The sequence below is a fragment of the Abramis brama genome (assembly GCF_963993115.1).
Source record: "Abramis brama genome assembly, chromosome: 7".
Classification (NCBI taxonomy): Eukaryota; Metazoa; Chordata; class Actinopteri; order Cypriniformes; family Leuciscidae; genus Abramis; species Abramis brama.
The window spans coordinates 13,848,978-13,873,261 of NC_139969.1; the positions used below are offsets into that span (position 1 = coordinate 13,848,978).

The 24,284-nt window shown below is 36.3% G+C and overlaps 2 protein-coding genes across 3 annotated transcripts in view; both read left to right on the forward strand.

Moving 5' to 3' along the window:
- insra (insulin receptor a) overlaps positions 1 to 3,454 on the forward strand; it is a 57,022-nt gene extending 53,568 nt beyond the window's left edge. Inside the window, exons 18-21 of the mRNA XM_084119339.1 lie at positions 8 to 167; positions 979 to 1,108; positions 1,223 to 1,357; positions 2,049 to 3,454. Coding sequence (XP_083975465.1) covers positions 8 to 167; positions 979 to 1,108; positions 1,223 to 1,357; positions 2,049 to 2,403 — 780 coding nt within the window. The 3' untranslated portion in view covers positions 2,404 to 3,454. The remainder of the gene's footprint in view (positions 1 to 7; positions 168 to 978; positions 1,109 to 1,222; positions 1,358 to 2,048) is intronic.
- A 1,636-nt stretch (positions 3,455 to 5,090) lies between these two features.
- On the forward strand, positions 5,091 to 24,192 carry arhgef18a (rho/rac guanine nucleotide exchange factor (GEF) 18a). 2 transcript variants are annotated; one of them, XM_084119341.1, is made up of 20 exons: positions 5,091 to 5,325; positions 12,627 to 12,762; positions 14,288 to 14,386; positions 14,491 to 14,631; positions 14,726 to 14,976; positions 15,802 to 15,924; positions 16,078 to 16,195; positions 16,904 to 17,158; positions 17,328 to 17,404; positions 18,001 to 18,179; positions 18,928 to 18,989; positions 19,108 to 19,293; positions 19,549 to 19,692; positions 19,777 to 19,874; positions 19,966 to 20,031; positions 20,781 to 20,828; positions 20,995 to 21,471; positions 21,709 to 21,970; positions 22,080 to 22,181; positions 22,497 to 24,192. In XM_084119341.1, exons 3-20 carry the CDS (start codon positions 14,296 to 14,298, stop codon positions 22,601 to 22,603), a joined length of 2,787 nt encoding a protein of 928 aa, XP_083975467.1. In that variant the 5' UTR covers positions 5,091 to 5,325; positions 12,627 to 12,762; positions 14,288 to 14,295; the 3' UTR covers positions 22,604 to 24,192. The 2 variants fall into 2 exon arrangements, with proteins under 2 accessions (XP_083975467.1, XP_083975466.1); XM_084119340.1 differs by having other exon boundaries at positions 22,446 to 23,882.
- The last annotated feature ends 92 nt before the right edge of the window (positions 24,193 to 24,284 follow it).

Consider the following 24,284-nt stretch of genomic DNA (forward strand, 5'->3'; position numbering starts at 1 on the left):
GTTACAGAATAACCCAGGTCGGCCTCCTCCAACGCTGAAAGAGATGATTCAAATGGCCGCAGAGATAGCAGATGGCATGGCTTACCTGAACGCCAAGAAGTTTGTGCACCGTGACCTTGCTGCCAGGAACTGCATGGTGGCCGAAGACCTGACCGTAAAAATTGGAGGTACGTAATGTGATAGGGGTTTATTTATTTAAAGTTTAAAGTGATAGTTCACCCAAAAATGAAAATTAGCCCATGATTTACTCACCCTCAAGTCATCCTAGGTGTATACAATCGGAGTTATGTTAAAAAATGTCCTGGCTCTTCAAGCTTTATAATGGCAGTGAATGGCCATTTCTGTTTTGAAGTCCATAAAAGTGCATCTATCCATCATAAAGGTGCTCCACACGGCTCCGGGGGGTTAATAAAGGCCTTCTGAAGCGAAGCCATGCGTTTGTGTAAGAAAAATATCCATATTTAACACGTTACAAATTAAAATTCTAGCTTCCGCCCAAACAGCCAGATGCAGTCCACTCATGCCTAAAGCGCAAGTCTGCCTGTGCATAGAATCAACACAAGGCAGACACTCTGAACTGATTAATCGTGCCCCACGATTATTATTCCTGTGTAAATACCTTGTTAAAATGGATTTTTTTATAATAGGTGTCTCTTCGGATGCTTAGTTTTCGTGTGGATGAAAAATCACTGTGTATAATTATGTCCATTTATGATAAATGTTTCACTGCCCGGGTGGAACTAGTTTTGGGTCTAGTATGCACGTTTCTGAAATAAAATAACTGCACAAAGCTAGTAAAATATTCTAGCTATGCCACGCAAAAGTGCCAAAATGAGATGCTGAATGCAAGCTCATAGGAGGTACAAATGTGGATGAAGCACAGGATGTGTTGTAGTATGTCTCGTACGTGGATTGTGTCATCTGTTATTTTAAGCGCTTTCTAATGGCGTTATTTTGTCTTGTGTTGACTGCTGTCAGATTTTGGCATGACAAGAGACATTTATGAGACGGATTACTACAGAAAGGGTGGGAAGGGCCTGCTTCCTGTGAGATGGATGGCCCCCGAGTCGCTGAAGGATGGAGTCTTCACCGCTCATTCAGACTGCTGGTGAGCCGACCATATGCACACACACACAAACAACCATACAAAGACGTGTCATTGTTGTAGGACAATCCTTAGGGTATGTTTTTGTCACTAATGACCCACGTTGTGCTTGTCAAGGTCATTCGGTGTGGTGTTATGGGAGATCAGTACTCTGGCTGAGCAGCCCTACCAGGGGCTGTCCAATGAACAAGTCCTTAAGTTTGTGATGGAGGGAGGATACCTGGACAGACCTGACAACTGCGCAGACAGATTGTGAGTGTATTACTGAAATATTGCCCGTGTTAACATCTTAAAGTTGGTGTTTATTGCAATACTAAGCTGTGCATTTTTTCTGTATTTGCTAGAAATATTTGGATTTTTCTATAAACTTTAAGTTTTCTTTTCAACATTTTGTTTATAATTCTATAATTATATATATATATATTTCTTACAAGAAGACAATTAGTAACAAGCTAGAAATTATAGCTATAATGTATCTCCATAAATTGACTTAGAAACTGTTACTGGAATTTTTAAGTTATAGCAAATTAATCCTAGTATAGAATTTTATCAAGTTATTTTAGTCCCTTTTAGGTCATTTAAGATTAACACATGGTTATTTAATGAAAGGTGAAGAACCACCATCATGCTTTCCTTGTCAAACGCCAATGACTGTTAATCATAATTTACTGGACTGCACTGTTTTTAATGTAAATAGACAATGTTTTAATTCATAGATGTCTGTAGCTGATATGTGTCACCTGAATGTATTTTAGACATATTCTCTTATATTAATCTTAAATGTCTTATATAGTTTTTTGTTAATTGTATGACTTTTTATTCACTTTGATCTCACCATGAGCCTTGCTGCTGATATGGCTTTACATTTAACATAAATAAATGTAGTGGAATTTTAAGGAATTCAGTCTTTAACTGACATGTCTCCTGTTTCCTGATCTTCCAGACATAACCTGATGCAGATGAGCTGGCATTACAATCCCAAAATGAGGCCCAGCTTCCAGGAGATCATCGAGATGCTCCGGGAGGATCTGCATCCCTCGTTTCAGGAGGTCTCCTTCTTCTACAGTGAGGAGAACAAGCCGCCTGAGACGGAAGAGTTCGATATGGACCTGGAGAACATGGAGAGCATCCCGCTGGACCCTTCCTCGTACTCTCAGAGGGAGTGCTGTCTAGATGGAGACGAGGGCTCATCCGTGGGCCTTCGAGGGAGTTATGAGGAGCATGTGCCGTATACACATATGAATGGCGGGAAGAAAAATGGACGCATCTTATCCCTACCCCGATCTAACCCGTCCTAATATTATTAACCCCATCAAGCTATATTAGAATTTTTTTTCTCATCATTTTATAGATTCACTTTTATTGAGCTCTATATCAGAAGCCCTTCAGAAAGGAATCTCAGGACATTCGTTTTCTTCTTTACTGCCTCAGTATATGATGATGATACAGGGGTGCAGGCTTTTTTTTTGTATTTAAAGAGGAAAATACACTTTAACTGCTTCTTTTCTTTCTTTTTTTTTATATATATATTGCCAAGTTTCAAGGACTGGTCAAATGGAACAAACTGTGAATTTAACCTCAGACAACCATAAGGCTGCTTTAAACCATACATCTCCTCAGACTCTCTCCTCATCCACCAACTCTCTCCAGAAAAAGACAAAATATAGATGGAAAAAAAAAGTGACCTTACTCTGTTTGTGGCCTATGTCATGACAACATGGAGTTGTGTCTGAATCTGAACACTTTGGGCTTTGGTGGCAAACCTGTTGAACTTGGGAACTGTAGGATGACATTTAGCGTCCTTCCAAGAACTAACTGTCTACAGGTACAAGACACTGCTTTTCTACCTGCTACTCAGTATTCCAGACTACACAGAGAGAACGAACAGATTTTTGGACTCTATTTTTTTATTTATTTGCTTGCCTGTGCTCTTTTTCTTCTTTTTCCCCCCTGGTGTTCACACATTTACAGCTGAAGGATATTTAAACTGTTTTCAGGACTTTTGACTAAAAGAGTTCCTCAGATTGACCAATAGTTGCTGCTTTGATATATTTTAGTGGGTATAGATGATGATAAAAGTATATATAAAAATATTATTGATGTTTTTGTACAGTTGATGTCGTCATTCGAGTTATTGCCGGTTGTAGAAATGTTTTTACATGTTTGTCTCGAATCTTTATTTTTTCTAATCCGAAAATTATACTAATCATCCTGGACCCCTGATCAGCCAGCAGCTCCAAGATGCACAGGAGTATCTACTAGACGCCTTTGTCTTCAGATGTCAAATCTTGATATCAATGGAAATAACTGCTGTAAATAAAGCAGTGAGGTGCATTTGAGAAGAGCGAATAGATGTGTTTCTGTCGTGTTTTTCTTGCGAGTAATTGTGTGAACTTGTGAGTGGTTGTGAGAAAGTCTTTCAAAGCACAGGGCATAGAAAGAGGACCGTTTTATCAAAGGAAGTGATTTACATCAAAAATTCGCACAATTTGTGCGATAACTAAACTGTGAAGAGACATGTGACAAAAATGCAAGATCATGATAAAATTCATCCCACAAACAGGAAGTTGTCTTTTATTTATATTTAATATAAATCTATCTTTTCAAGTTTAACGATGCCAGCCTAATTGGGATTCTTTAGTCACTGATAAATAATAAATCATATATAAATATACAAATAAAATCATTGGATAGAGGCGCAGAATAGAGGTCCACCCTATTTCACAAAGATCCACCTTTAACTTAAGTGATGTTTGTATGCTAATTGGTATGCACTTTATATTTTCTGTAAGAGCAAAGCATTTGTGTAACACCAAGTTTTAAAGCTCCAATTATTTATTTATTTCCACTAACGTAACCTCGGTGGAAACGCATTCATTCAGTAAAACTTTTAAACAAAAGTTAAACAACTTTTCAAACTACAATTTTTTTAAATATATATTTTTACTTTTTAAGTAAACATCCAGTATTAAAATGACTTCTTTCCTGTTCTACCCAGTATAATGTCTCCTTACACTCCTGCACCTGACAGGATAGCGGATCGGGCTCCACAGGTCCCGAATTCTTGGGGCTGGCCTCTCCTTCACCCCAATCTATTACTGGGGTCGTCGTCGTCGGTCCATGAGAAGGAGACGGAGAAGTTTTCGCCGTGGTGGAGGGACATTTCACCAGCCGCCCTCAGGTCTGTCTGGCGTGCTTCAATCTCCTCTTCCCCACTATCCTGCCTGTCCCAGGCGCCAAGATAATGCCAAGAGACGGCAGATTTCGGATAGAGGGTTGACATCTTCACAGGACGACTCGGAACTGAGGCGCTTTTTTTGCTACGCTATATCCATTGCTAGCTTTACTACTTGACAACTAAGATGTGAGCGGTCTGACCAGTGACCAGAGCAGGTTCTGTGGAATGATACTGTGCCATAATATGGACAGAAAAATTCCATTTTCATTAAAAAGTGGAATGCAAAGTCATTTAAGCGGAATTAATTGGGAGTTATTTTTTCTTATAGGCTACTTGGCCCAACCTCACACATGTTCAATTTCATTTATTTAGATTTATTTCTATTTTCTCCCCTTTATCCCAGTCCACTTCTTTTACTGTCTTGTTTACTTCAGGAAATCTAAATCTAGTTGTCTTGTTGCTGAAATCATTACTTTAAATAAAATAGCCTAAACGTTAACTAAAATATAAAAAACTACTTATCATTTTATTCAGTTTCACCTGATGTACTAAAATAACTTACACTAAACTGAAATAAATAAACACTATATATACTAGACATTAAAAAACGAATAAAAAAATGAATTAAAAACACAACAAAATTACTAAATCTTAAAACAAATTGAATCAAATAAAAACGAATTCAAAATATTAATAAAAATGATAATAGAATTACAGTTATACTATAATAACATTGGTGTGAACTGTGAAGAAAAGGAGGAGTGCTGCTGGATGTGTGAACACAAACCCCGCCGCCTTGTTCCCGTCATGCCTCGAGTGAAGCAACGCTGAAGTGTGTGCGTGCGCGCGCGCGAGCGAGTGTGTGTGTCTGTATGTATGAGGACACAACCATCGTTCCTGTATGTGCACTGCACTTGTTGTTACCGGTGTGGTGGATACCTAAGAAAAGAAACTGTGTCGAAAAAAGAAGATAAGATAGGAAAGAAAAGAAACTGTCCCGAAAAAGGTGGATAGGATATTATGTGATGTTTCTTTAAAAATGGTAAGTAGAAACTTTTGTAGCTAAAGTTTGCGCGAGCCTCTTTGTGTTTAAAGTTTGTCATCAAGGCCTCGTGTTATTTAATTGGCGTTGTGGTTTATAGATTACATAACATGTATTCTCATTTCTAAATCATCTTTTTGACTTTGTTTAGAGATATACGACGTCTTTTAAAGGCTACTTTTAGAGTTTTTCGTGGCCTATCATTTATTTATCTTTGCGGCTGTTCTTGAGAGGAGTGTGGCGTATACCAGTAGCAGGAAAAGTTTCGCCGTGATTTCACTTTAGGATTAATAGTGGTGTCTCTTCTGAAATAACCACCATGTGTGTTTTTTATTGTTGTTTTTTTTATTATTGTTTTTTTTTAGCAGAGCATGGCATGTTTATTGTTGCGAATAGATGTGGTCAATGAAACCATGCCATGTTTTATGATCTGTTGATTGCTTTGTTTACACTTGTCCTCTGATCTGATGATGAGTCATGAAGGATGGGTTATCTGTTCGATCATTGCATTCCTCGAAATCTGTTTCTTGATTAATGCCTCATTCGCTCATGATACTAGTTTCACCAGTGTCAGATCTGTAGAAAAAGCTGAGTGAGGTTGGTTTGTGGTCCTGGGAATTTGTGATTGTAAGATAATCAGACTTTTCCTCCCCTGTGTTCTAGATACTTTTACTTAATCCAGCAGTGACTAATATTTTTCAGTTTCACTAATAACGTTTCAAACCTCATACTGGTATCTGTTCTATCAGTCACTAGTCCTTATTCTTTTGTAATACTGGGTCTATTATTGCAACATCAACAAATAGCAAATTTATGCTATTTTATTCTATGGGAATTTGTGGTTCAGATGTCAACTATTCGTTTCCGACTAATGTTTTCCATTTGTTCATGGTACCAATTTGAATAACTCCGTTAAGTACTTTAGCTACTTGTAACTATTCAACTAGTTACTAGTATATATTTTGGTTTTCCTGGTAGTAAACATTTAGACACTGGTATCCCTTTATAAACACGTGTGTGTTCCAGTTGTTTGTAGTAATGTTTAAACTTTTTTCTTATAGGGACATTTTAATTTAACTATAAAGTCAGCATTGATATACTGTTGATATAGTTTTTATTAAATTGTGTTTGTTATTTTAGTGCATAAAGTTAATCTAAATGAAAAGATGAACTAAAGGAGAAATATTGCCTTTGCAACTATTTTTTTAAAATATATTTTAAGTAACAAAAATGTTTTTTTATGGTTTTAGTTAACTATAATAACCCTGACTAGTCATTAAAATGACAAAGTTTTTAAAAAAAAAGTGAAACTAGTGTCTCATAAATAAGAAATAATATGTAATAAATCACCAGAAAACCAGGAATAGATACTAACTACTGTTATGATTGTAGAAGAAAGAAGTACTAGTGTTGAACAAGAGCTTGTGTCTGAATTAATACGACCCGTAACTCGTATTGGTATCTAACTGATAATTAAAATGAATAAATGAGAAATGAAGTACTAGTAACATATAAATAGCTACTATTTACAACTTAGTATGTTACAGCTTAATAAACCTATAGCTTTCAGTATAATATGTTAACATGAAACTGCTACTCGGTCAGTCTGTCCTTTACTCTGATCAAGAGCCCAACAAATTCAACAAACTAGAATCTCAAAAAAGCTTGTCTTGGACTAGCAGTAAAGGTCAGCATCTTTTAAGGTTATGTGTACTCTGTAGCTTATCTGTTTTTGTGTGTGTGAAACAGAGACTTTCTGTATTTTATCTGGCCTGTTGATGTGTGAGAGGGGGAGGTTGGCTTCATGGTCATAGGCAGTTTGCAAGCCAGGCATTTTTCACACAGTAACAGAACTAGTAAATCAGTTACAGCATGTGTAAACAAGAAATTCTCACATTTTGCAGCTGCTGAATCCATTATCACACCACGAAAACTAGAGCGAACCAGTTAATATTAGTGTAACCAATGCCCTCCCGCTGTTTTAGTTCAAAATGGCGGTTTTTAATTTATAAGATAGCCTAAACAATGGCTATGGTGGAGGTGTCAAATGTCGTGTGTCTTATACTAAATCTAAAGGAAGGAGGGCGTTTGTTGTTTCTACTCTCTGCTGCGAAGTAGAGCAGCCTGCTTTTCTTGTTTGACCGATAAGCATAAACCTTAGCCTCATTTCACTTGGCTATATTCATGAATCATCTCCATCCAGCGGCAGCCTGCAGCAGAAGTTATCATTCAGCTAGAATAGTACAGTAATGAAACCACCTGCATTGCATAACTGCTGAGTATTATTTTAGTGCGACTCGGCTCATGCAATGATCCTTCTTGGTCCCCCAGCAATTTGAAGTGCAAAGTCAGTTCCTTTAACCGCCATTCATCAAGGTGCAGCTGAATTTGAGTGTGAAATGTGCATCCTAGTCAGTATCCTTCTCCTCATAATGAAGCACTAGTCATGTTTATGAGCAGGTTTGCCTGTCTTTTATTTAGCCTTCATGCACTTTACACATGCTTTATGAATGAATGTACTGTTTGAATAGCAGCACACACACATTGTTCGAGTGCTATTAAGCATTGTTAGTGTGCTAACAAGGTGTATCATGCCTTGAGGATGAAGCTGTTTGCCATTGTAACAGCTGAGTGCTGTACAACTGTAGCCATATCAAATTCATAAGTTGAACAAGGTGATTATTTTATATATTAAGACAGTTTCTCCCATCACAACTTAATGACAACAATAAAATTATAAGGTAGTTCACATAAAATTGCAACACAAAAGAAGATATTGAAGAATGTCTTTTTTTCTTCATACAGTGAGATTCAGTGGAGGCCAGTGTAGTTTTAGATCTTGATCTGCTTGTTCTACATATTATGGCTATTTTCAGAATTAAGCCTTTGAACAGTTGACATGCCATCACACACTGTCATCCAATACTTCATCTAAAACTATTTTAAGCAGCATTTTTCTAATTATTATTAATTAACTTGCCATTTTTATGACCTTTTATAATAATTAACAAACTACATGGAATTTTTGTACATTTGAAAAGTCACATATCTCACTTTAGGACTAATTCTGAGGTGGACTGCAAAAATGCTTAAAGGCAGAGTGCGAATTACCCCACCATAATTGGGGGGTACTGCTCCTTCACTTCTTCTATGACCATCATGGTCCACTACCATATCAATCCCCACCGTGATCGCCAAGTGCGACATGTGTTGTGCAACACATATACAAGGTCTAAACATGTGACAAACTGATAATCAGTAGGCTACAGAATATCTCATTGTTATTATATATCCAAAAGAGAACTGTTTAGATCAACTCCCAAAAGTTAGAAGTTAAATGCACTGAAATACCATTCTAATTACTAGTAAAAGTAATACCTTTACAAGAAGCCTATTGCCTATTTCATGGTTTTTCCTGGCTCAAAATGAGGCGGATGAGGTAAAATCATAATAATGTATTTTAATAATAAGATAATTAAATGTGTATTTTTTTGTAGATCATCATATAGCCTAATGTGTTTCCCACAATTTTTTGTTGATGGAGCTCGGTATCTCTAGGGGGGTACAAAAGAAAATTTTGTACATTTTAAATATAAATTCATTAATCTGGTGCACTTTGAGTCACCCGAATCCACTATTAAAAATAAGTAATCCACCCGCAAACCGCCCATATTCTTTGATTTAGATATCTGCATCTGATCATCACATTACAATTATTCAAATTCTTAGTGTTAAGCATATGGTAACATATCACACTGAAGTAGGCTGATTTAAAATGAACATTTATTTAAAATAAAAGTTGTTCTTTTGGCAAAATTACATTTCCTTAATAGCCTAAACAGAGGCTTTACTCCCTTCAAGCTTAAATTGTCAATGTTTCATTACATCACTGTTTGAAAACACTAAAAATTAAATAATTTACACTGAAAAATTCTAACTGTATTAAATTAGATTATTTTAAATATTTTTGAATATACAAATAAGGAATGTTGAAAAGAATGATACTTTATGAAACTAGCGTTTTGTCATTCAACGTTGACACTTGCTTGAGAAGTTGAAGTCGTTCTCTATCTCCGTAGCTTCTAGCCACGGTGGTTAAAAATGGTACGGTCCACAATAGGGGTGTCTGAAATCACTTTACATTAAAATGTTCCTACAGTGAAAATAGGAGTTGACTTGTATTGTAACTGAAATTATATTTTTTCACAATATCAGAAAAATTATCTGACCCCCCCAAAACTGATATTTCTGTCCCTTTGGGTAATTCGAACTATGCTTAAAGGTGATTAAAATGGTGAAAAACCTAGTGACCCGACAAAGCATCTTTAATAGGCAGTGTTTGCCTTTATATAGATCTGTAAATCTTAACCTAAAACTAGATGTTGTAAAACAAAAGCAAATTGCCGTTTGAAAGTTTGGGGTCAGTAAGGCTTCAGTTCAGACTGCCGGTATAGGCCTAAATGTGGCCCAATTTCAGTGTGAACGGCACAAACCACATGGAATCTGATCACCAATCCATATGTGGTCCTTAATCCGATACAGGTCAGATGTTTTGCTATGCGACCTCAGTCTGAACAGTCATTACGTAATTCATGTGACTTTCACGTCACTCTAGTCTAGAGCAACATTCATCTCATTTCTGCACTCATGGGAGTCACTTCAAAGATAGGCTAATACATACCTGAAGTTATCAAGACCGTTGCGAAAGGCAGTCAGTGGAAGGACAGTGATGTGTCAGAACTTATCAGTGACAGCTCTATACCAGCAAAACATGAGGTCTTGTATCATAAATGTTTAAAAACTCTGCTCTCTTTTTTCTCATCTTTGTCATATTACCTGCGCATAAATTCACAGTCTTCCCCAGGAGATTACGCTAATGAATAACTGCGTAATCACTTACTTTAATGTTCTCTGTGATTACTTGCTTACCGTATGGCAGCGTGACGTCTTTTTATCATTCTTTTTTCCGTATGCTGGTCAGTTCAGGACCATAATCTGTTCACACTGGAGTCTGATATTGGCCACATTAACAACAATGTGAACAGCTGTACAGAAAAATCAGGTCTGAGCAATAAATCGGAATTGATCGCTAAGGCTCGCAGTGTGAACGTAACATTTTTTAAATGTTTTTGAAAGGAGTGTATTCTGCTCGGCATGTCGCGCTCGTGGTGTTTTCAGCATCTGCCATCTCACTACATGAGGACACTCCACATAAACATAATCTCCACTTAGTTCACCTCACAAACATTTCACCATTGCATTTGATAAAACTATTGTCAGATACACACACACTCTAAGATCTTCACTCCAACCCACTAAACAAATGTTCAGTTTATCTTGAAGAAAATAACACAAATAATTAGTATTGTACAGTAGAATGAACTTCTAAAAACAATATTACAAATAATAATAAATAATACTGTTCATTCATTGTTAAAGTATTAACTAATGTTAACTTATTGTAAAGTGTTAGCAAATTAAAACTTTAAAATGTAGGCTAACCAAATAAAATTGTATCATTATATCATAAATAATATAGATACAACATTTGATTTTAATAATGTAGTAATAAATGTTTAAATTAACATTAACTAAGACTGATAAATACTTTAGAAGTATTTCTCTAATGTTAACTAATTAGGTTAAAAACAGAATCCAAATTAAAACAGGCTACACAGAATTTGTGAGGAAAAAAAATTAACATTTCACATAATTTATTATTGTTATTATTAAAATGTTAAATTAAGTTGTTACATTTTTAGGAATTCAAATGATTAGACATCCTTTTTTCATTCATATTTAATTAAAACATTAAAATGGAAAACACAGGGAAAAAGATAGGCCCTAGGAAACTGATTTTTTTTAGGATTCTTTGATGAATAGAAAGTTCAAAATAACAATTTATTTGAAATAGAAATCTTTTGTTACATGATAAATATCTTCACTGTCACTTTTGACCAATTGTTAATGTGTCCTTGCATATTTAAAGTATTAATTTAATAATACTTTATTAAAAGTGTTAATTTCTTTCAAAACACAAAATAAAACTTACTGACCCCAAACTTTTGAAAGAAAGTGTTTGATTAATTACATTATTAATTTGGCTGTTGGATCTGTGTAAAAAAAAATAAAATAAAAAAAATCTTTTTTTGTGCTTCAAAGCCTTACATACTGGAAACTGGAAGAAAAATTTCATCTCTTTTGGATAAGGCAAATTAAAATCTAAATTGTTCTTCAAATTTTACTTTCCTCTGAATTTGTCAATACTTTTTTTGCTCTAGTAAAAAACTACAGTCCAAAAATAAAGATCCATAAAAAAAAAGCAAACCTGTTTACTGTAGTCATGTCTTCTGCTCTTTAACCTTGTCTGACAAGAGCTTAGGTATGTGACAAACTAAAACCAGTTTGCTGTTTCAGAGAAGAAACAGATTTGTTTCATTATCCTCTTTTCCCAGGAGTGAACTGGAGCCTTACATTAGCACGTCCCTTCTCTTGCCTGTGTCTAGTATAGCCTCTGTGTTGATGCTTTTCATTTAGCAAGACAATTTTATCCAATGTGACTTACATTGGATTCAATATATAGATTTTATTACATTATATCAGTTTATCATTTATCATCTTATAAGTTTATGCATTCCCTTGATCAGTCCTCCACTTCAGCATGTGTGTGTGCAGGAGTCAAACCAAAACAGATCATACCTGTATGTTCACCAGAAGTGTAACCGGAGTGAATCATGTCAGATACACCTCTGTAACCTTTACTTGCACCGCGATAGTCACGCAATGACCATTACAATTTTTTTTTAAAATTTTTTTCATTTATTTTTTTACCATAAATGGATTTAAAAGCAAAATGTGTGGAACATGGCTATTCATTCATTTGATCTTACTCAGTTCTTATGTTGTGTAGCCTATATGGATCCATTTAAATGATTGTTTGCCCAAATGTCTTGTATAATGAATAATGGTCTCAAATTATTTTTTATCAGTTTTAATGACATGACAAATTAGTGCCCTACACGATGCCACTTAAACGAACATGTAAGGTTAATTGCAGTTTATAAAAACTGACAAATGCTGCCAATTACCACAGAAAATAGTTTCCACTTGTCCCTTAGTTTGGGAAAAAATGGCAATGCATTGATTTACATCTTTTCAGATAAATGTACACATGTAAATCCTGGAAACCCAGTAACTTCTACATTGTTTACCGGGAAGAAACTATGTTGTTGATGCATCTACATTTGTATTTTATCCTTTAAATTACAGACCCAAAGCTAACTTTCTGCTTCTATGCTCAGGTCTGACAGAGACTATTCATCCTGCATTTGGCTGTATCTGCTCCATGACTTACCTGGCAGGCATGACCCTCTCACAGCAAAGATAAACCTTCATCCTCCAGCCTTTAACCTCCTCTGGTTATCACTACGGCCACAGGTCAGTGCTCTGGCATCCTGGACAGGAACTGTAGTAACAGTACAGCAGCAGCTTTTATTCAGCAAGGACACATTAAATTGATCAAATGTGACCGATAAGACATTAATCCAGAATCCAAAATCACAGTTTCCACAAAAATATTAAGCAGCATAATAAGAAATGTTTTTGAGCACCAAATCATCATATTAGAATGATTTCTGAAGGATCTTGTGACACTGAAGACTGGAGTAATGGCTGATGAAAATTCAGCTTTGCCATCAGTTGCCACAAAATTGTCACTGTTGATACCAATAGCGGATTATTAAGAGTGATATCTGCCGATAACGATAGCTTGATTTTAAGTAAAAGAAATCTCAGCCAAATAATATTGTAAACTATACAGGGAACCCTCTCATTTGCAAGATTTGCTATAATATTAGAGGTTAAAATTAACAACTTAGCCCAAACTATTATATTCAACTATTATATTCAACTGCTTTATTTTCAGATATAATAATTACACTCAAATAAAAATTAAAATGTTTGTATACAGCTCAAAAGCACATAAAGTTGCTTTCATAAACACTTGTCTTCATGACAAACTTCTTCAAGCATACATATGTAATTAACAGTAAACTCAATTAACTCATTAACAGTGTTTTTTATTTATAGCTAACTAACAAACTGAACATTGGATAACTTTCCTCAGGTAAATGCGACATTAAGTGACATATTGTTCACAAGCTTTTTTATTAACATCTTTCCGTCATTGAAACATGGATTGAGCGATTACATGAGACATGATACATTTCGGTAAGTTGTACTGTATCTTTCAATATACCTGTTCATGCATCTATATCATGTTTCATGCTATAACCTGTATTAAAGTGGAAGAAAAGACTCGCTGTAATAGTGATCGGTCACGTCACATTTAAAACAGTCAAAACCCCATTTATTGTTAGAATTTTATGATAAAATGTACAGAATTTGAAAGCTGAGACAGCGCAACGCTCTTTACAATTATTGGATGTCTATGAGCGCTACAAATAAAGTTTGGTGTATAGAAAAACTAACACTTTTTAATTGTTTATTGTTGCATTAACTTAGACAGCCTTAAATTCAATACAAGACACTTTCTTCACACACACACACAGTATGAGTTGCTGTCTGACACGTTTTTCAGCCCCCTTTTGATGGACGGTATAATTGGCCTTGATCATCGGCTGTTTTTAAACAATACAGATTATTGGCTGATATTGTCGTTTAGCCCTAATATTACTGTTTTTATACTGTATTTTTGAACAAATAAATGTAGCCATGGTGAAAATAAGATACTCTTTTTTAAAAAAAATCTTGAACTGCTCTAAACTTTTGAACAGTAGCATAGTGCTGATCAACCTGGTCAGTGGCATGCTTATGAAACCCGTTTATTGCTATGATTCCATTTAGTGGCACAAAAATGACATGCTTCACCATCCAAAACTGAGTGTCTAACAGTGTTTCTTGACTGTTTTAAATGTCTTCTGGCTGTCTTTTCGTTTTTCAGAACATAAGATGGAAGAAATCGATTCTGTGAGAGTCAAGTCCTTGCCAGAAGATTCAAATGTCCTGTCCACATATTCTGCTGACTCCATCAATATTGACGGTTGGCTATTTAACCCGTTTACTGTAGCCATTAAACTTGTTGTGATCATAGGTCTTGTTTGTTGATGTTAATGGGAAGTGTATATTTACTCCTCTTCTACACAGATGGTCGTTATAATGCGCTGCGTGAAGAATTAGAAGCAGAAGCTCGGGATTTTGAAGCTCCCACCTGGAGTTTAGCTGTTGACCAGCAGTATTTAAAGAACTATTCCAAAGATGCCATTAAAAGACAGGACGTAATACATGGTAAGGGGTGTGATAACTTGTTTTGTTACTTTTTTGTCTCGTAGAAATTTAATTTGAGCAATACAAAAAAAGTCTGTTATTGTTTTTATGACAGAGCTGATTCAGACTGAAATAAACCATGTGCGGACGCTAAAGCTGGTTTTGGGAGTGTACGTGCGAGAACTGCGTGAGACCCTGCAAATGGATGAGACACGATTGGAAAGGCTCTTTCCACAGGTGGATAACCTGCTGCTGGTGCACCAGCTTTTCCTCAACCGCCTTAAACAGCGAAGAGTCGATTCCATGGAGGCAGGCAGCACCCAGAATTACTGCATCCACAATATTGGAGACATCCTCATCGCACAGGTATCTTTATCATATATCTGCTGTAGGATGTGCATAGATATGTTAGATGCCCTGACAGGCAAGTTTATACTTGAGGCTTAATAGCTAGTTATACGACAAAGACCCATTTCTCTAGCTGCATGCTTTGGATCACCAAACTGTCAGTTATATCCTGTGTCCTTTATAGGATCCTTGAATCCACATTCCCCAGAGCTGAGCTAAGCAGCAGGTGCTTCCTGAAATGAATGGAATTATTGTTTTAACATTAAATTAGGATGCCATAAAGTGGCCCCAAAAAGTGGCATTTTTAAAAAAATATAGGCCATGCACATTTCTCAAGCCAAAGATTAATTGTTTTGCTTTAACTTTAAAAAAAAAAGAAGAAAAAAACATATTCCACTTTAGTGGACTCTAACCTAGAGCACACTTCATACATCCACTAAAATCATCTTGACATGAGTTAAGTCATTGTATAGCAAGTGGCCATGAAAAGTGAATTAAGTTCTGAGAAAATGTTACATATCAATCTAATACATTAGAAGAAAGAAAACAGTTATTGTAAATTGTAATAATATTTCACAATATTAGTATTTGTATTGTACTTTTGATCAAATAAATGCAACATATAGTGAGCATAAGAGACTTCTTTTAAAAACATTAAAAAAAAAATTTAATGGTAGTGTGTATGATTAAATGAAGCAGTGTTCATATTTTGTCGTCTTAACAGTGCTTAAACATTTAGGAGTGTTAATATCCTGAATATTTCTTTATTAACTTCTGGTATTGTTATGAAAATCCTTTGCGTTTATCTTTGGTGCTCTCTGATCTGCATGTTTGTGTGTGTAGTTCTCGGGTGAAATAAGAGACAGACTGCAATACAGCTATGGAGTGTTCTGCAGTCACCACACCGATGCAGTCAACTTCTCTAAAGACTTGATGCAAAACAAGAAGTTCCTGGCTTTAATAAGAGTAAGACCTGACCTTTTGTTCTCAAGTAAAAAAAAATATATAAAAAAAAATATATATATATATTTATAGTGTTTTATATAATATTCTTTTAAGAAATGTTATATTTAGTGAATCATTTCACTTTCTGATCATAATTTACTTTTCTGTCCTCAGAAAATATGTCAGTTGTCCATTATACGAAGATTAGGAATACCAGAGATTATTCTCCTTATAACGCAGCGCATCACAAAGTATCCAGTTCTGTTTGAACGTATCATTAAATACACTGAAGGTACGTTTACTTTGCTTTCAAGAAAATATCTGTTCTGTTTTGAGTTTGTATTGTTGTTTTTTTAGTTTTTTTTTTTAATGTAACTCAAAAAAGTAGGACATTAAAATGTTAACATACACTTCTGTTCAAAAGTTTGGGGTCGGTAAGATAATTTTTTATTGTTCTTTACAGAAGTTCCTTATGCTAACCAAAGCTGCATTTATTTGATCCAAAATACAGTAAAAACAGTTCTATTGTGAAATGTTATTGGAATTTAAAATAAGTTTTCTATTTTAATATATTTTAAAATGTAATTTATTCCTCTGATGGCAAAGCTGAATTTTCAGCATCATTCAGTCTTCAGTGTCACATGATCCTTCAGAAATCATTGTAATATGCTGATATGCTGCTCAAGAAACAATTATGTTATTATGTTTGAAACGTTTTTTTTGTTGAATAGAAAGTTTAAAAAAAACATTATTTTTTTACTGATTTCAAACTTTTACGGAAAAGTATATATGAATGCTGAAATAATTGTCAATGAAATATAGCTGAAACAAGTACTTAATTGGCAGTATATCAGAGTTAATCTTTTAATGTCACTTTTGCATGGCAGATTAAACTGTTTGCAGAAATACAGTTTTCATTTAACATATTAATAATGGATATTGTGTCCGAACAGACACAATATACAAGCATGTCCATAAGTCACCTTCATCCTTTTGACAGTTGGCTCAGAGGAACACAAGGACTTGGTACGAGGTCTAGACTTGCTGAAAGACACCATATCACAAGTGAATACTCATGTGGACGACTTTGAGAAAGCGACAAGGCTAAGGGACTTGAGCAGTAAGCTGGAGCCCAAGTCCCAGGTTAAGATGACCCACGGGCGAGTGTTCCGCAGAGAGGACATGGTACAGGGCCATAGGAGGCTGCTTCACGAGGGCATGCTCAACTGGAGGTTAACTTCTAACAAAAGCAAAGGTGATCATTGTATCATTTACAAATCTATTTAAATCATGCCTGGACTTAAACTAAAACAGTATGGTTCTGATGCAATAAGCCATTATATTCAAATTTTTTATGTCATTTTGCTTCTTTGATCATTTGATAGGTGACAGACATTTCAGTATTTTCTCTCTTATTCCTTTAGATGTCCTTGTCTTGCTGTTGTCAGATGTTTTGCTGCTGTTACTGGAGAAAGATCAGAGACTTACCTTTGCCTCTCTGGTGAGCAGAATGTAATCATTTGCATTTTGTTTATGTATAGCGTACAGTAGGCTTGCTGCGATAGTCTGTGTTACTGGTGTTACACGGTGTTCAGCCGTGCACGATCACATTACTTGCCCACTGTGGCACCGGTGATTATTATAGAAATAAAAACCATTTAGTTCATTTAGACAACGGACGCTACAATTATAAACTGAAGGTGTCTTCTCTGCTCCATACAGCACAAACTGTAGTGCAGCTGAAGTCAGATTTCACTTATTACGTGTTGAGACTAGAGTAAGGTGAGGTGAGATGACTGACAAGACAATGCAGGAGGATGTTGTGCGCCACAGATCCTGAGCGTCATTGACAAATAAATGTGTGGTCCGTACCACTGCTCCCTATACACAGAGTACACGTGATCGTAAATTCAAAAGGGATTTCAATACCCTGCATATAGAAAGCGGCTCTCTGATGTCCGTAAATTTTAGGCCTATAGACAGAGTACGCGTGATCGCGAATTCAAAATCGAAAGTGAAAAGTGAGCACTCCCCCCGCCCCCCCGGTGATACCGTTGCCGTTATCATTAAATGTCAGCATGTTCTCTGCCCCTGTAGGATGGTAAGCCTGCAGTGATTTCACTGCTGAAGCTCATTGTGCGTGAAGTGGCTCATGACGAGAAGGCCATGTTTCTGATCTCCGCATCCTCGGACACTCCTGAGATGTATGAGTTTCACACCTCCTCCGGAGAGGAGCGCAACACCTGGCGAGACAAAATCTGGAAGGCCGTGGAATGGTATGTTTTATAAACATCTTTGATGTCTAAAAAATCTTTTTTTTTTTAATACACTACCATTCAAAATTTTGTTGGTAATTTTTTTTAAATGTTTTTAAAGAAGTCTCTTATTCTCACCAAAGCTGCATTTATTTGATCAAAAATACAGTAAAAACAGTAATACTGTGCAATTACAGTAGCATTGTTACTATAATTGTCTTATTATTATCAAATCAAATCAAATCAAGTATATTTGTATAGCGCTTTTCACAATACAGATTGTATCAAAGCAGCTTCACAGTATTAAATTAAAATAAAATAATACAACAAGGTTTGTTTCTAGTGGAATTTATTGATTGATAAAATAAAATTAAATATCCCCAAAATATCCCCAACTGAGCAAGCCAAAGGCAACAGTGGCAAGGAACCGAAAAAACTCCATCAAGTGACCTAATGGTGTCCTAAAACTCCATCAGGTGACCTAATGGAGAAAAAAAAAAAACCTTGGGAGAACCCAGGCTCAGTCGGGGCCAGTTCTCCTCTGGCATTTATGAACTAGAGGCCGGATTGTAGTTTGAACTGTAAGAGTATTATCAATGATGAATATTTTTGGGGAAACGGCGATACATTTTTTTCAGGATTCTTTGATGAATATATTAAGGTTTGCTAAAAATAGTTCAGAATAGTGAAATCTAAGTAATATATAAAATTTTGTCTGGGTTTTTTTTTGTTTTTTTTTTCTAACATTATTATTCTGATTATGTTTCAGCTGTCCAGAAGATGAGGAAGAGGAGCCAGAAGAACTGCCTGTGAGGATCCGGGACTTTCAAAGTAACATGCACATTTCTGTATCACAATCTATGATCAGTCTTCCTTCCTCTACTGTAAAATGAATTGATGTCACATTTAACGTATTGGCTTTTCTTTTTCAATGCTGTTTTCTGAGTAGGGAAGCTTTCTATGCGGGATGCATTGATAGAGCAGAACCTTACAGAAAAGCTGAGGTTATTCACCGGCATTGCAGCCTATGTGACAGGTGTTACTGACATCTCACCAAGTGAGCGCCATCTGCTGCGTTGGAATGCAACAGACCCCCTGCAGGGGGAACAACTTCTCGCCAGAGCCCTAAAAGATGGTGAGACTTGCACTACACAGCAGAAAGGGGAATTCATGCTTATATTCATATTGACATCTTACTTTGTTTCGCTGCAGAATAGAGTGTAAGCTTGGTTTACCTTTTATTCACATTTCAAGTGATAAGCCTTCTTAGGTGCTGTTGTACTGTATTTTTGAATGGGCACATTTTAAGACATTTTTTTAGGTTAATGTATGCTTAAGTTGAATACTAAAGCATGGTGGATTGTAATCTATGTTTATAATCTTTCTTCAGTGGAGATTTTACAAAACTTGCTGGTAACATGTGAGCAGGGCCAAACTCCTCCTCCTCCTGGTGAGGGGATGGATCTGGTGCCACTACCCAAGAGACCTGATGCTTTCAGAGGCTTTGAGAGCGATACCTACATGCTACCTGGAAGTAAGAGAAACTTTCTTTGTTTCATGACATTAATGTAACGGTTACATATTCATTGCCATTGACCGATGGACTGGTTGTTTGTAGATGGTATTGTGAGTTTAGTGGAAAGATCGAGGGACAGAAGTCAGTGGTCCAACCCTCAGCTCAGAGAGCTTTATTCTAATGAGAACCTGGAGCTGTCGGTGAGCTGACACTACAGTATCACGCTTGTTATTTTTTTTGGAGAAGTACTGATATAAACCAAAATGTATGTTCTTGCTTTTGACCCATTAGGCAGATGAGGAGATTACTCTAGAGAGCTGGAGTGCGTATCTGTCAGTCTTCTTCCCTAAAGCAGAGGTGAGATATAATATTCTTTGTGTGTTTGGAATAAAGAAGCCACTTTTCCTCAAAACTTTGGATGATTGACAGTGTGGTGATAACTGTAAAGTGGCCTATATACTATCTCTGATAAACCACAGACTGAAAGTCATTCATTTACAAAGGAGTTCGGAACATATGCAAATGCGGAATTTTCAGATCCGATTTGATTATCTTCGTTTAAGTGAAAATATTTGAACTTTTGCGGCTTGATTGTATGTGACTGCCCAACTGGATGTGATGTAATCAAATCTATGAGTCCACTAAAACATTATTCTGTAACAGTATTTCTGTAAAATGGGCCGTTATGAATAACTTTGTCTGACATTATTTTATAACATTAAATAATTATTTACATTGATTAGCTCTAGAAAAACCTATTTTTAGTGTATTTTGTTCTGTGTGGACTCATCTATTGTCTCTTCATTCATTTTAGTATGGTGAACAAGTGGACGGTGCTTTCAAAGCAATTTGAAAGTTATGTGCGAAATGCAACAATCATATGCGAATGTCGGAGAAAGTTAAAAAGACAGTTTAAGGTTGAATGATGTTGTTGTCACTCCCTAAAAACCTAAATCCAGTCCTTTTTATCCAAACCTGCCTCACTGTTAAAATTTTATATGAAATTTGACCAGGTCAGATTTCATGTTTGTTTTTTCTTTTGTGTAGTCAACCTACTTTAAACATATGTTACTTTTATTGATCATTTTCTGTTTTTATCTCCACAGCTTTATGACATTGTAACTAAATTGTCTCAGAAACTTTACAGCCTTCAGGTAATCCAAACTCTAAATATGCATTTCATGTAGTGCTTCTCTTGTAATTATCCAGTGATTCATTACCTGTTGCCTATGATACTTTTAAATAGAAGATTCGTCTGTGCAGATCTAGATCAGCACAAATGAATCTTTGATTTCCTTATCCGTTCCCTTCCTTCCTCAGTCCATCGTCCAGCAGCAAGAGAGCCACATCGAGGTGCAACGCGCCACTATTGAGGAGCTGATGTCCAGACCCAGGGGCAACACACTCCTGGAGAAGGAAAAGCATCGGAACCTGGAAAAGCAGCGTGAGGAGCTGGTCAACTTCCAGCGGCTCCAGAATCAGCACCGACAGGAGCAGCTGCAGTGGGAGCAGGAAAGAGACCGGCAGAGGGAGCAGGCGGAGATCAGGGAGAAGGAGCTGAGGGAGAGAGAACTGGAATGCAGCAAACAGGAAGAAAAGCTGGCGGAAGAAAACCAGGAACTGGCCAGGGCCAGAGCGCAATACCAGGAGGATCTGGAGCGGCTTCGAGACTCTACGCGTAATGTGGAGAGAGAGAAAGAAAAGCTGGAGCAGTTGGAGAAGAAGTTTAAGAAGTATGAGAAGAATGAAAACATACCCAAAATTGCCTTCTTTCCCCTGGAGAATGAACAGATACAGGTTTGGGCAATATTATATTATATTATATTATATCTGAGAAAAATGTACTGATCTTCTAATGCCACTGATATTTCATACTACACATTAGTGCACATGTAAAATAAAACAAGTGTGCATTTCAGACTAAGCAGTTTTTCTGGCCAATACTGTTTTAGAAGTTTGTATATTGAATATATGTGCCCTTTGTAAATCAGAAAAAGTGTACATGCATAAAGTTTCCTTTCTCTCCCTCTCTAGTTACCTCCTCCACCCTACCCCATATTGAATATGGTTTCTCCCAGCTTTGAAGAGAGGCCTCCCCTGGTACCACCACGCAGGGAGAGCATCTCAGCCCCTCCTGTTAAAGCAGAAGTGCCCATCCACCTCATTAGTACCACCAACCAATCCCACAAAGCCGGCTCTGTCCAACAGAAGATCCCCACCAAGCTGGCCGCCCAACCTAAAGGCAAGGAGAAGCACAGCAAGCACAGGAACTCCCACCAGCGCACCAACAGCGCAGGTAAGAACTGCTTTATGACCTCCATCACATCAGAGTGTCTGGGCTGTGGTGTAGAGGTATCAGTATGTTTTAGCTGATTTTGATTTTGAACATCTTCTCACACTTTTAGCTGGCATAGAGGTGTCTCAGTTACTTCCCATCAAAGTTACAGGAAAGGAAGGAGGCAGTTTAAGAGCCATGAGATCCAACAGTCCTCACCAACTCAGTCCAGGTGAAACTTCTTTATTCTGTCTCACCTCACGCACAGCTTCTTTCTTTCTCAGGATTTGTCAGTGGTTAAAATGTTTACATTTGCTTTGTTTAATGGGATAATTTTACTCCAAACCTCTGTTTGTTTGTTTTTACCTCATATTCTAACACTTCTTTGTACTATGTGTATCTTCATATTGCTTACATGCAGCACTGTTTTAGTCATTTAAACCATTCGTAGTTGTGTTTCTGCATTAGTAAGTCTATTTCTGTGGTGTTTCTGCAGATATGTTTATGCCAGCAGAGAAGTTATCTAGCTCTGTGCCCTCTCATTCAGGAAATGCCGTCAGGAGGCACAACACCACTCATAACACACACAGTCCCCAGCCAGGACAACGTAAACCCAAAGACAATGCAGTTCCAGAAGACATTTATTTCTTTTAAAGTCCCTGTGTGATCTGTGGGACTACAACATGAATGCAGAGTTTTCTTTCCTCTCTAACATGACCTGCACTGACTCGAATGCATTTTTCAAAGAAATGAAACCATGCAGATTTTAGTCTTAATCATGATTTCTGTTTTTATCTTTAATTGGGGAAACAAATATTTGGGAGGAATCATTCCTGGCAGTACTTATGGCTCTTACATTAACCCTTTTTCCTATACAGTCTCTGTTTCCTGACAATCACAGTATCCTGTTCAGTTCTGCATTACAGAGGGGTCTTTGTCTTAACAATTTGTCATTCCTGTAAATAGCTGTTTTTAGTTATTTATTGTGATTTTATTTCAGGGATGTTTGGCCCCACAAGCGTTACACTGCAAAAGTCTTCATGTTCTTTCTGGACTCTCTATAGGATTTCTGTAATCAAGATCTTCTGAGCTGTGACATTTTAAAAAAGTAGACCTATTTAATGTGTAGAAGTTTTGGTTTGAAATGTAAATTTCCTTTTTTCATTTTCTGTCCATTTTCTGCACAGATCAAAGAATCTTACATTATTTTGCTTGTCAACTGGAAGAAAATGTTATATTTGAGCTAATATTTTGTAGTGTTTTAGAAAAAAAATAGCCTTGTTTTTCTTTATGACGGGGGATATATGTTCTTAACTACTAAATGTCAGAGGTACCACCTCTCATTTCGTTTTAGTTTTGTCTCATTCATTTATACTGTACATAACTAGATCATGGCACAATTCTGTTGATTTTATTTTGAGAAAATACAGACTTTCTTCATTAGAAACCACACATTTGTAAATAGTGCAGAGCAAATACAGCTTTTTTTGAGAAACTGTTGCACTTTTAAGTGCTAGCGATTTGCTCAGTGAAATTAACAAACATAAAACCTGTGTGCTCGGTTTAACTTCACATCGTTTGTTATTCAAAAGAAAAACTAGGGACCGTCAGCGACACTAAATTCACTCACTTCATGTCCTATAAATTGATCACCAAAAAAAATCAGTTTGAATGAATTATTAAATAGTTGTGTCTGAAATGACTATACACTATGTATTTATGCACCATGTACTCAACCCTGTAGTGTATGAACTTTATCATTCTGACAAAACCTTATAAAGTTCACACACTACACGGTTGAGTACATAGTGCATAAATATGTAGTGTATAGTGCAGATTTGAATGTTACGGTTTAGACAAAGCTGTGTTTAGTCGAATGAACATGTAAGGTCAGCACGGACTGATGGGATTCCTAGTGCTTGGGGAACAAATTAAAAATTATAAAACATTTTATTTGTGATGGAAACCATGTCTCATCTTCAAAAAGCATTAGATCCCATATATGTTCAAATAATAGCATTTCAGCAGAACATCCAATAACCACAATATTAGAGTATTATAGGCTATGCATTGTATTGGGTTCATACTGTAAATTGTCTTGGAAATGTCCTAGAAAATGGTGGCCTGAAAAGGACCTTGGTCACTGTGCGCTTGCATTTTATGAAAAGAGCACCATGACCATTTATGAATGAACGAAATACTAAGGACTGAGATTTTTCATCATTTTAGTCTTAAATTTGTTCAATTAACTTTAAAAAAAGAAGAAAAAAAGCTCTTTTGCCCAGGGCTCGACAACCTTTGACATGAAGTGCCTTGTTTTTTTGTGTGCGTTCAT